This window comes from Camelina sativa, chromosome 3 (assembly GCF_000633955.1).
Source record: "Camelina sativa cultivar DH55 chromosome 3, Cs, whole genome shotgun sequence".
Lineage (NCBI taxonomy): Eukaryota > Viridiplantae > Streptophyta > Magnoliopsida > Brassicales > Brassicaceae > Camelina > Camelina sativa.
The window spans coordinates 1,623,713-1,637,157 of record NC_025687.1 but is presented as its reverse complement, the minus strand read 5'-3'; the positions used below and the strand labels follow the sequence as shown (position 1 = coordinate 1,637,157).

At 34.3% G+C, this 13,445-nt stretch overlaps 2 protein-coding genes, 1 long non-coding RNA gene, 1 other non-coding gene and 2 pseudogenes across 5 annotated transcripts in view; 4 read left to right on the top strand and 2 right to left on the bottom strand.

The window, feature by feature from the left end:
- Window positions 1–802, top strand: part of LOC104762016 (RING-H2 finger protein ATL1-like) — a 2,625-nt gene extending 1,823 nt beyond the window's left edge. Inside the window, exon 3 of one of the 2 annotated variants that reach the window (XM_010485225.2) lies at window positions 1–802. In XM_010485225.2, coding sequence (XP_010483527.1) covers window positions 1–769 — 769 coding nt within the window. In that variant the 3' untranslated portion in view covers window positions 770–802. The other variant, XM_019243270.1, reaches the window with a different exon arrangement.
- Window positions 1,810–2,491, top strand: LOC104762001. The gene is made up of 2 exons (XR_763339.2): window positions 1,810–1,993; window positions 2,099–2,491. It is a non-coding gene; the product is annotated as an uncharacterized LOC104762001 (long non-coding RNA).
- Window positions 2,733–4,308, bottom strand: LOC104762008 (annotated as a pseudogene).
- LOC104761991 lies at window positions 4,680–6,466 on the top strand (annotated as a pseudogene).
- On the top strand, window positions 7,596–8,362 carry LOC104761936 (uncharacterized protein At4g14450, chloroplastic-like). The gene has a single exon (XM_019243269.1). It carries the CDS (start codon window positions 7,737–7,739, stop codon window positions 8,037–8,039), a length of 303 nt encoding a protein of 100 aa, XP_019098814.1. The 5' UTR covers window positions 7,596–7,736; the 3' UTR covers window positions 8,040–8,362.
- Window positions 12,260–12,330, bottom strand: TRNAG-GCC. The gene has a single exon. It is a non-coding gene; the product is annotated as a tRNA-Gly (tRNA).

Sequence of the window (13,445 nt, the reverse complement as noted above, 5' to 3'; positions counted from 1 at the left end):
ATGCTCTGTTTGCTTGAACGAGTTTCAAGAAGACGAGAAGCTACGGATTATTCCAAACTGCTGCCACGTGTTTCACATTGACTGTATCGATATTTGGCTTCAGGGGAATGCGAATTGTCCCTTGTGTAGAACCAGCGTTTCTTGCGATGCAAGTTTCCCTCTTGACCTAATCTCTGCACCGAGTTCTTCCGCGGAGAACAGCTCTCCTTCTAGGAACCGGGATCTTGAACACGGCATGGTTTTAGGAGGCGACGATGACTTTGTCGTGATCGAGCTTGGGGCCAGTAATGGTAATAACAATTACAGAGAAAGCGAGAGAGACAGAGACTTCCGTACGGAACAAGAAAGGGTTGCTTTGGACGAGGTATTGACCGGAAACACCCCAAGATTGATCAGTCCTTCGCCTAGAAACATTGATAATCGCGCAATGCATAGGAAAGAGAGAAATTTTCAAAAAGTGATGAGTATGGGAGACGAATGTATCAACACTCGAGGCAAAGATATGCAATTCGGTGAAATTCAGCCCATAAGAAGATCGATCTCAATGGATTCATCAGCGGATCGTCAGCTGTATCTCGCTGTGCGAGAAGTGATGAACCGGAGAAAGGAGCAGATTCCTGTGGCAAGAGACGGTGGAGGTTGTACGGAAGATAGTAGCAGTAGTGGACCTAGTGGTAATAACAGAGTGATGAAGAGATGTTTCTTCTCTTTTGGAAGTAGTAGAACTTCAAAAAGTTCCTCAATATTATCCGTCTATTTGGAACCCTAATTGTCTTTCTCTTCTTTCTTTAATTTTTATATTTTGATTTTGTGTATTTTATTTGTTATTTTTTAAGGTTAATTTATTAAAATTATTTTGGAGGGTGAAAATAGGAGAGACAGATATATATATATATATATATATATATATGTGTGTTAGCTGCCCACTTTTTTCATGTGTTCACTGTTGGTAAGTCAAAGGAGTTGATGAGTACTTGAAATACGTAGAAGCTACTGAATAGTGTATAGTGTTTTCATTAATGTGTTAAAAGAAAACAGTTGGTAATTTTCTCAAATTTTAAATTCCAATACTGAAATACAACTTGAAAGGCTTTTAAAGCATAACGGCCCAATATAAGGAAAACGTTTTGTTTTTAAAAATTATTTTTTTTGACTTAAATGTTAAATTAGTGTTACATGTTAATTTTTTTTAGTCCACCATATTAAATTTATAACACCAAACTACGAAACATATATAAAAAAAAAGTTCATAAAGGTATGATGCTTAAATTAGAATTTATTTTCAACATATTCAAATATAATATTTATATTTATTTAAGATAACAAATATATATATATATATTCTTTTTTTTTGTCAAAATATATATATATATATATATATTCAAGTTGAAAATTTATAACTCTAAAACTAATGTATCAAACAAAATTCTAAGGACAAATGCCTAATTTTGGTTTGTTTTCAATCCTATTTTTAAAATTTATCACGCAAATTTTTTAAGATTAGAATATATGTACTTTGTTTTAAATAAAAATATTTATTTAAAATAATATTTTATAAAAAATTAAAATATAAATTTAAGTGCTAAATTTTAACTGAAAACATGCTAAACTCTGTTTGTAGTAAACCTATTTAAAATTTAACACTTAAATTTATTTAAGATTAGAAAAGGTTTATTTTTTTTAACGCTGGAACCATATATAATAATAGAAGAGGTTTATTTAAAACAATATTTCTATATAAAAAAAAGTATTAATTTAAGTGTTTTAAAAATATTTTGTTTAGTTAAAAAACTAAAAGATTATTTATTTTATAAGAGAAAGAAAAGGAAAAAAAAAGGAGAATTAAGAAAGGAGCGTTACTGTTGATATCCATCGGAAGATCGTAGCCGACAATCCCACCATCGTATCACAACAACTCCGCCGTGAGATCGAGTATACTCTCAATTGAAATCCACACTCGCGCAATGGTGATTACTGAAATCCAAATTCAACGGTATGAATTAATTTATTAATTTATTTGAAAAGAAAAGGAAAAAAGGAAAATTAAGAAAGGAACGGAACTCCTTTAAATCATACGGATGAGAAGCTTTTGTTGCAGAGATCGGAAGAGAAAAGAGGAATAGATTTTGTTTTCTCTTTTTAGGTTTTGTTTACTGAAGAAAGAGTAAGAAGAAGAACAGAGAATTCTTATTTCTCAAGAAAGAAGTAGAAGAAGAACAGAGAATTCTTATTCCTTCAAATACACAACCAGTTTTATGGTTAGAGCCGTCACAATAAGCTGCAGATTCTATAACCAATGCTGATGAATGCTTTATGATTAGAACCATCACAATATATCATGTCTAACGACGGACTACCCCATTCATCTTCAATCTTGACTGTGACCACTAAATCTACTACAACTCCATGGCTTTCAGATCCTCTTTACACAGAAATAGACTCTGCTTTAGAGCGCTCTGGCTCTGCATCTTAATTCCTAAAATAAAGAGGGTGTCAGTATGTAACAAGCGAAAGAGTCTCTCCGGTAGACAAATCTCGTGTAGGCTGTCTCATGAGTGAAGTAAGTTTTCTTAACCTCAGTGATTTCCTCCTAAAACCTTTGAAATCCTTCTTGAATCTCTTCGAGAACTGTGATAAACCTTTGTATATTAATATAGATCTTTCTTGAATGGCTAATTTCAATTGAGTAAAATTGATAATCTCAAATTCTACTCTGAGAAAGAAGAAGAGGCTGTTGGTAAACTCTTGATGCTGATGATAAATTAAATGATACACACCGCACCCTTATTTCTTCATTATGGTACTAACATGCATGGAAACACACACACACATATATTATTACTACAACAGATTATTATAGAGGGTTTATTCTTTCTTTTAGCTAGGTGTTTTTAATTTATTTCATATCTTGAAATTTGACAGATGGGATGTTCCATCGAGGCCTTTCTTGAATACTCCTTCTGTGTATGCTTTTAAATTGATATCTCTGTATTTTGGAGGGTTTTCTTCAGAGAGAAGCTCTTTGATTGGTCCGTAAACTGTTGAATTCGGAAGCATATTTGTGCTGAAAAAGCTTGCTACTGATATCCTCGGTCAAGCTGCCCTGTTAGCTAGCACCCTATGATCAGGGCTTTTGAACTTGTCATTCGTTATTAGCTGTCGATCAAAGGTAACTCAGATTCTCCAAAGAAGAAAAGAAAAAAAACAAAAAGTATGAAGAGTGCATGGATCATTAATGGATTTGCCTGCAAGAAATCTCCCACGTTGAAGACGAGAGCCCCCGGAAGAGGCGGTACATCGACCCAACAGTCTTGATGAAGAAATTGAAGACCACCGATATCGTCCTGAAGAAGAATGGTGATAAAATCGTTGTGGGAATGCTTATTTGTGCCAATAGTCAAGTCAGGTTGTGGACATGGAGGGTAATAATGACAGAGCATAAATAACCCCTTCATGCAACCCATGCTCTTAAGCGTCTCAGAGCTCAAGCCAAGACCTTCTGAGAGAACTTCAAAGAGCAGCTCACCTAATCTCATAACATGCTTCGAGTATTCGATCATAGCATCCCTGTGGCCAATATGAATGTTCCATTAGGACCACTCACTCAACGTTTTTCATAAGATTTCTCAATGCAAATAAAAAAACGTTTTTCATAAGATTTCTCAATGCAAATAAAAAAAAAAGAAAATCGAAAATTACGTTGTACCTGCAAGCCACAGGGAGCACCTCAGGGTTTGGAGGATCAGGAGCCATGTAACAAGCGAAAGAGTCTCTCCAGTTAACACATGAAGAAGAACCGTAGAGATCGAAATTACTATTGTAGACAAATCTCTTGGCGGCGTCACGAGTGAAGTAAGTTTTCTTAACCTCAGGATCTTCCTCATGAAACCTACGAACTCCATCTTGAATCTCTTCAAGAACGCTTAAAAGGAACACCATGATTGATCACCTGGAATACTCCGATCCCCACTTCTCTGCAGCGTCTTTGATCTTCTCCACGACGTCTTGGCGCGACGCGTGTAGGTCTGCAAAGTCGATGATAGGGACAGCAAAATCCGAGGCAGAAACGCAAGGTTTCTTCTCGGATAAGGCACCTTGAGGGAGACGGAAGATACGAGGAATCTCGGTGATGTGAGCATCAACGAGACCTTTAACACCTGCTTTCGTATCGTCGAAAGCGATTTCTTTGGTCTCCATTAATTCTCTCTGTTCTTGAACCTCTCTTTTCACAAGAGGTCATATATTTATATACAAAAAGAAGAAGAAAGAAAAGAAAAGAGGGATTCTGTTTCCTATTTCCCAGTAAAAGATAAACTAGATACTGTACATGTTAGTATTTTTTTTCTAGTACAAGATTAGATGTCTTAAGATGAACAGGGCAACTTGACAACTGGATTGGGTTGAACATTTGAGTTTGGTGCGTATGACTGCCAAGTGCTAATTGACCGTTGATGACGTATGTCCCTTTTGGCTGACCGTGATTATTGCTTATGTTTTTTTTTTGGTTTTCCTGGTTTACTACTTTAACTATGTAGTTCGGTTAACTTTGGTTTGGGAATTACCCTTTTGTTATATTGAATGAATCAGAGGAACCGAACATTAGCTTAAATTATCTATCTACGGGTTTGTCCTCGGTTCGGTTAACTTCGGTTTGGGATTTTTTATTTTTAAAGGCAAAGCAGAGGAACCGAATAGGTCACCGACTAAAAAAAGATCCGAGCGTCTCTCCGACGAGAAACCACACCAGAGCACCTTGAGACAGAGAGATTCGGAGAATGGGTTTCTTCTCTTTTCTTGGAAGAGTTCTCTTCGCTTCCCTATTCATCCTCTCCGCTTGGCAAATGTGAGTTTTTTTTTGTCCTTTTTAATTCATCTCTTTGGTTTCTCCCCAAATTGTTTTTGTGATTAGGGTTCGACGACATCTTCTTCCTAGGAAATTTTAAACTTGTGCTAGATCCGATTTGATTGAGAATCTTCCCGCTAAAACAAACTGTTTGATTTTGGACATCTAGGGTAAAATCTAGGGCTTTTGCTTGATGATTTTTTACTACTTTGTCCGTTTATCTCCTTAATTTTAGGTTTTCAAATTCCCTAATCGATTGTTTCAGTAGTTTAACTATACGCAGATTGTGTGAAATATCTTATTCTATCAATGTGTGATTTGCTCATTGTTTTATCTTTTTAATCCCTCACTGCTTTGGAGGAGATGACACATTGATGGTTTCTTGTAGTTTTTTTTTTTTTACACAGTTCTGGTCTGAGATATGGTGAAGTGACATAGTATATACTGTGATTTGGTGTGTCGGTTCAAAATTTCACTCCCCAAACATATTGTTTCTTCATTGACTTTGTATAAATATTATATGACTACTGATCTGAACTAGGAATTCTATCTCTGGACATCTTATTTAGGTTCAATGACTTTGGAGCTGACGGTGGTCCAGCAGCTAAAGAGTTAGCTCCAAAGCTTGATCTGACCAAAGCCCATCTCTCTTCCAGATTTGGAGTTGCGTTTCCCAACGTAGAGGTATGTCCATCTCCTACTCTTATCTTATTATTGTGTTAGTGGTTCCTTGTCTTCATGTCTTTTATTAATGGATGGCTCTATTTATGTTTTTGTCTGACTTGGAAAACGATCTCTTTGATAGGTGAAACAAGTGGTATGGACTATTGTTGCTCTGAAAGGACTTGGAGGCTAACTCTTTGTTATTGGCAACATCTTTGGTGCCTATCTTCTGGTTTGGATTTCTTCACTTTTTGTTAAATAATATCCAAAGCTTAGTTGTTGTATTAATTTTTGGATTTCACTTGTTTGTTTTGTTTCTTAGGCTGTCTACTTGGTGGTTGTCAGTCCAATTTTATATGATTTTTACAACTACGGACCAGAGGACCGCCAGTTCTCTCTTCTATTGACTGAATTCCTGCAGGTTTGTCTTAAATACATTTCTTCATGTACTCGTTTTAGCTTGCTTTTGCCATGGGACGGGTTCTTGTTCTTCTAGCTGAACTTACTCTTCTGAATAAAGAATGGCCTCTTTTGAAAACCCAAATCCTCTTTGATGAGTCGCATTCTTTTGCATTGATGTTTTATCACAGAGCGTTGCGCTTCTTGGGGCATTGCTCTTTTTTATTGGAATGAAGAATTCGACGCCGACCTCGACCAAGAGGATTGTGAAGAAGAGGACTCACAAGCCTAAAGCTGCTTAGAGTTCTTCCATTCTCTTCCACAGACACAAGTCCGGCTTTAGAACAGCTTCTGGTGTCTCCACTACCTTTATTTTTGTTCCTTACAACTTTTGGTAGGATTTTAAAATTAGCCGTATTTTGTATTCTATCTATTTACTATTAGTTTTGATTTAACTTTGGGATGTACGAGTTTTCTTTTGCTGATTCATACAATTCTTTCCAGCGATTTTTTAAAATTGGGTCGAGAAATTATGTATTTTTTTGGGGTCATCATCCGTTAGAGCCGTGGGTTTTGATCACTCATAAATTTCATTTTTCCTTCTTGTTATGCTAACAGGTTAGTTCCTTGCAACCCATTTACACTATATAAAAAGTGGTATTTACGAGAATGTCTTGTCCAGTATAGTCTAATATTACAGTCGAAATCCAACGGACAAGCTTAATATGCGTAAGATGATACGATATCACATCAATAAATTTGTCGTATCTGACTTGTGTTTTGCATAAAGGTTATTTATAACGAACCTAAACCGCTAATTATTTTTGTGATAATTAGAATAAGAGATTTTGATTAATTTATTCAAAATTATCTTTTGTTTTTTTAAAAAAAAAAAAACTAGAATATGATTCTTTCCATTATATGTCACAAAATCTCTCAAAATAAATATATTGGTAATCAAGGTATTGGTTAGTCTAAAGTTGGTATAGGAAAAATAAAAGTTATATTATCTCCTTGGTCTAAAGTTTATATGGTCTTTATCACTCTTTTGCTTTTTAGAAATTAATTAATTCATTATTACAAAAGTTACCAGCAATGCCAAACAAACAACTAATTGGAAAAATATTTTGTTTGGGATATAACTGTCACCAACAGAATAATTTAATAATAACTATATACTTTTAGGCCAAATACATATAATTAAGGCCTAGAATAAAATAAAAAACGGTGTTTATAACTAACTCAAAAATACAAAGCTTGCATTTTTTCTTCCAAATTTTCTATATTTTTTACCTCAAAATTTTATATGTTGATGACTGTTTTTTTATTTTAAACGGTAGTATGGGAACCCTTTTTCATTATATCAGAGTTAAATTAATTGGTTGAATACAACTGTTACATATAAGCAGAAGAATATGCACCATAGAATTACAAAATGTCTTGTCGAGGACTAATTAGAGAAACAATGGGCGAAACCTACGATTTTTGGAGGTTTGCAAACTGACGAGCTTTCACATTCTTCATAATCTTTTTTTAAGCACTAAAAGAAATTATTTTCCTAAATTAAAGAAAATTTAAAAGAGGAAAAAGATTACTGATAGTCGGATAGTCCTCATAAAAGAGAATATAGTCAAAGTTATAATTTACTAGTTTAGTTTACTAGTCAAAAGGAAAGACACTTGACAAAAAAAGAAGCAAATAATTAAAAGATTCGACCGTTTAACCAAAACACAAGCCAAGCACACACTCTTGAACACTCCATTCTCTATATATACACACGAGTACTCGTATATAGATATTATCAAAATATATACAACAAGAAGTTCCGGCGATGTCGTCAACGGCAAGAAATATTTCCGGCGGAGGTAACCGAAAGTCCAGTAGGCTTCAGCGGCGTGCTCCACCGCCTCTAAAGATAAACCCTTCGGAAGCGAATTGGAAAGTGGCTATTCCTCTTTTATCACCTACGGAGTCGCCGCCGCAGAAGCCACCGGCTGTAATGAAGAGGGAGGAGCAACGGTGGGGAAAAGAAGCGGAGAAGCCCACGATATTTAAGAAGTGGCAGCACCCTGCGGCTCCGTTTTATTACCAGCCAGCGCCGTCATCGAATCAGCCGTTTGCATGGCCAAATTAACGACCACTAATTAGGTATAAATTGCATATATGTCATATGTGATAAAATTGCATATCTTATTTATATTAAACATGCTACCTATTATGTGTCATCTTTATGCAATATGTATGTTTGGTTTGATGTTGTTATTTCCTTCATATGTAACCATGAATTATAAACTAGCTATACTATATATAGTGTATTATTTCATATTAGACACGATCAACGAAGAAACTATAATCGCCGTATAATTTATGTGGCAATTATAAATTGGTTATTGATATTCGTTTGGCACTACAAAATATAAATTTTAATAAGAATTTCAGCAAGTAAATTAAATTTTATTTTATATATGTGTTCAGGTTGTAGACGCTTTTTATATCAAGATGTCTTTGTATATAACTAGTTGACAAAAAAAAAAAAAAAGTCGATTGGTAAATCTAATATAATTGGTTAACAAACGAAAACGTAAAAAATATGTTTTTAGGTAATTAACTAATGTAGAACGAGTACTGCATATAAAATATAACTTAAATATATAACTAGGGATCCATAAATCGAAATTTAATTACTTTGAATTAAAATTTCATAAAGAAAACAACTAAGACCATCATTAGTGGTAAGTTTTCTCTGGGTTACTCATGAAATTGGGCCCCAAAAACCCATTAATAGTCCAAACAGGAGAGAATGGTTGCTGCTGTGGGAAGGATCTGAAGCAATCCGTTAAGAACACTACGTCGTGGCCTTTTTGTCAGTGGTTATTGTGTAAATAAATATAAAAGCGGAATTTTTTTTTCTTCGCTATTTTCTTCTTCTTTCTTCCCAACTTTCTCTCTCTCTTCTCTGTGGAACGAAGCGGCGAAAAACAACCGATTGATCTGAAATCGGAAATAATCAATGGATTCACGTCGAATCCTATGGGTTTTCCGACTTAGATCTTGTGGTTGGTTGGTTACCCGGAGGCGATGGCTTCCAGATCGGCGAACGACGGTGGAGGTTTCTATATGGTGAGATAGGTGTACTGATTCTATCTGCAGCAAAAATACGGGGATACGTTTCATATAACGGGAAGACTATGGAAGAAGTAAGTCTCATCATATGCAATTGTATATATTTTAATGAATATATGGGCGCTTCTTTTTGTAGTACGTGGAGCTTTATCAGTTGGTGTAAAACTTAATAGAAGTACCTAAACTCTGAGAAGTGGTGTAGATTATCAGAAAAAGAAATGGAACAACGACCAGCATAATTCTGAATATTGTGTTTACACCTTTGCACGTTCAGCTAGAAGAAGAGGATACCTCTACCTTATGTGATCGGCTTCTTCCTGCTAGTTATTGGATTGCTAAGAACAGTGAGTGACCGGTCCGGATTATTTTTCAACATACGTTAGTTACCATTGAAGTTGACAATCCTTTCTTGTTTTAGTTTCTTCGTTTATGCTGTTTCTGGTCTTTATTGTTGGGTCATAGTGCTCATTAATTGTATAGTCTGAATTCAGCTTCTCATGTGTTGTTCTTTGAACTGTTTTTGTAGGCAAAGTTCCCCTCAATTTTGAGGATGTATCGTGATGCTCTCTGTATTTTGAGACTGCAGTCATAATGAAGACTGGTAGTTGGTGGTATAAGGACCGACTTCGCCGTTCCCTTGTGAGCTTATAACACTTAAGACGGCATATGGAGCTGGAATCATCGACGGAGATACTTTCATTTGGGGCGAGGATATGGATGAATCGGCTCCTATTCACATGGTTTACGGATTGGTACCTGCAATGGCCACTTGGGAAGGTGCGTATCTGGGAGAATTTGAGATCTCAGACAAATCTCATGGAGATGATTGTGGCAAAGGCGTTGTATCACGTTTGGTAAGCTTCAAATCCTTTCATTGAAGCTTTTTGTTATTGTCGTTTAGTTCTTGCTCTCTGCAAATAGGTTAGTTTGTGTACGACTGTTCCATGGGTGCTAGTAGTGAGTTTTCAGGCTGCTAGTGTGTTCTGTTTTTAACAAGATGGTTTGATTTTTTTTTTTTTTGTATGTAGAAGATTGGTTTGGAACTTGCAGTTGCAGGTTAAAACTGCAGGGAATGTTTAGAGGGATGTAGTAGAATCACCCAAAGGTAAATTCTCAATCTGTATCAATATCTGATGCTCTGGTTGTTGTTTTCTATGAAGTTCCAAAAATTCTTGCTGCTGCGTATCTTACTTCATACGAGTCAAGTTGGATAATTGGAGGCCTTCAGATACATATACTTGAACAGATTGATGAGTGAGATTTTTTGTTAATGACACATAAACTTGAGCTAAATTTGGGAGATGTACATGATTTCAGAGTCAGGTCATGGAGATATACCCTGAAGAAGTAACCGTAATCTATAGCTTAAACCGGATATGGCCCTCGCTACAGTCAATATACTCAGTTGGAAGTCAAACCTTATATAACTTGCTTCAAATACTGACTCTTAAGCTCAGAAACTAACATTCTGTTTCAGGGAGTATTTGTTTCATCATTGGGCTAGTCAGTTATACACACATGGGGTATGCATCACCATATATTTTGAATTTTGTAAAATATGTTTAATATTCCAAAATTTGTAAAATATGTATAAGATTCCAAAGTTTTACCTAATATAAATTTTTTAATAATTGTTTTGTCATTTTAGATTATTAAAGTTTGATAATTACTAAACACAAATTAAAAAATTATTATTGAAAAGATTGAACAACCTTCTTTGGGTTCTCTAGTAAATGAATGATTTTGCAAAAATACTCTTAAGGTTGTTTTACTTAAATTACTATTAATTACATGATTAATTAATTTGAGAGTAACTTAGGAGAGGTACTCCACTAATGATNAATGACACATAAACTTGAGCTAAATTTGGGAGATGTACATGATTTCAGAGTCAGGTCATGGAGATATACCCTGAAGAAGTAACCGTAATCTATAGCTTAAACCGGATATGGCCCTCGCTACAGTCAATATACTCAGTTGGAAGTCAAACCTTATATAACTTGCTTCAAATACTGACTCTTAAGCTCAGAAACTAACATTCTGTTTCAGGGAGTATTTGTTTCATCATTGGGCTAGTCAGTTATACACACATGGGGTATGCATCACCATATATTTTGAATTTTGTAAAATATGTTTAATATTCCAAAATTTGTAAAATATGTATAAGATTCCAAAGTTTTACCTAATATAAATTTTTTAATAATTGTTTTGTCATTTTAGATTATTAAAGTTTGATAATTACTAAACACAAATTAAAAAATTATTATTGAAAAGATTGAACAACCTTCTTTGGGTTCTCTAGTAAATGAATGATTTTGCAAAAATACTCTTAAGGTTGTTTTACTTAAATTACTATTAATTACATGATTAATTAATTTGAGAGTAACTTAGGAGAGGTACTCCACTAATGATGCTCTAACGTTCATTTCGAAATATTTCTCGTACGTACTTAATTTTGCAAGATAAGTTCGGCTAGATACATTATTTGGAGTGTGATGAGTAGCGACATGACATCATCCGGTTCACTAAAGCTTAACTAAGTACGTAGCTTGGAGTTGTTGGGCTGTACGTTTACTGTTTAGCATTCCGAAAACCCATTAGAAAATTCATACGTACGTTAACAGCTAGCCGAGGGTCGATGAATAAAAAGTATACAGAAAGGGATCATAATTTTCAGCTTTCCAACACTGAAAGCTCGATTTTAAGGCAAATTGCTGTTATCACGAATTGACATGTGGTATCAGAGTTTTAGGTTTGTTCGTGCCTGTGTAATCAAGAAAGAAGGCAACAACTAGGGAACCAATTAACTCATATAGTAAGTTTCAGATCCGTATCCAAATTACCAAATTTAGTCCTTCTCCTGCATTGTAAATGAAACGTCTATCAGACATTACTAGTATTGTACTGATCGCCTTTAAAGACAAAGATCTGTGGTCTCATGCAAAAAGTAAAATGATTCTGTGTACATCTGTTTTGATTTGCATATGTATTGGCTTAAGTGGAAAAGGTGCATGCACTATTTTTTTATTTCTTTGATAGAAAAAAAAGAAGAGCTTTATGATGCATGCATTCGTACCAGGGATTTCTCAAAAAAGACAAGAGACATTTGTATTGTATCTGTGACCAGAATGTGGACAGAAAAGTAAAGGAATCAGCACGTGTTCATCACTTGACACGTCGCAATAGCAATTGAATTTTTTTTAAAGTTCACATATTAGCAAAAAAACTAACTGCACCAGCCGGGAATCGAACCCGGGTCTGTACCGTGGCAGGGTACTATTCTACCACTAGACCACTGGTGCTTGTTCGAACATACACTCAAATTAGGTTCTAAATAAGAATAAATATTGTAAATTGACCACTAACTCCAAATGTTCCTAGTGAGTAATAAGATTTTGTTGGGTGCATATTTTTTTTTTACTGAAAATGATTCGTTGTTGGTTATTTTTAGTTATACTGTATGCTGCTTGTACTAATTTCAAAAGGACAATCAAAATGTACAGTATTGCATGTATAGTATATGATAATTTTTTTAACAAAAAAAAGAGTTTCGGTTTTTTAAAAATAAAAGATAGTGTGGGTCTGAATATCATATCGATTTCTTGAAAGGGAAACATTACCAAATGTGAAAATTGCCAACAAAAATTAGATATTTTAGGATCCAAAGAGATGCTCATGCACTTAAAGAGAGAGACTCATTTTGTGAAAAGAGTTAAGTTGCGGTAGGCCCAAGCACAAAAAATTGATTCGGTATGTTATTGAATAAGAGATGGAGTGTTTAACTAAATCATGTCTAAGTAGAAAGGTAGGTCAATATAACGTGTAAGAAACGAAAAATCGAATAAATAGCATCCATATATTAATATTGTCTAACTCGAATAATAATGTATATAGTGAGGAGTTTAGTTTAGTTAGACACTACATACTTGCAATTCATAGTCTAGCTAATATAACTTTGATTAAATTTAGTCATGTACAAATCATTGACAATAGAAAATAAATTAACTAAATATTATAATAAGAGATCAAACATTCCGAGCCCACGGTATATTATACATTTATACTCTAATCGTATTCATATGTTTAAAATTCATGAAAATCATCCATGTGAATATGTGATGATATAAAATATTTAGCTAGTATATAGTAATAAATTAGTTCTGTACATAAATCAGTACTAATAAACTGGAAACGTATATACTATCCAAGAAAAAAATTATATATTTTAGGTAACTAAACTAATAAATCTATAAAAATATATATATATATATATATTTTAGGTAATTAACTAAATTAATAAATCTAAAATTAGATAGGTGATAAAAATCTTGAGAATATGGTAATTAAGTAGGGGATACCTAAAAAAAGAAAGAAAGAAAAAAAATAAGAAAAGAGGGGGGGGGGGGAAGGGTGAATT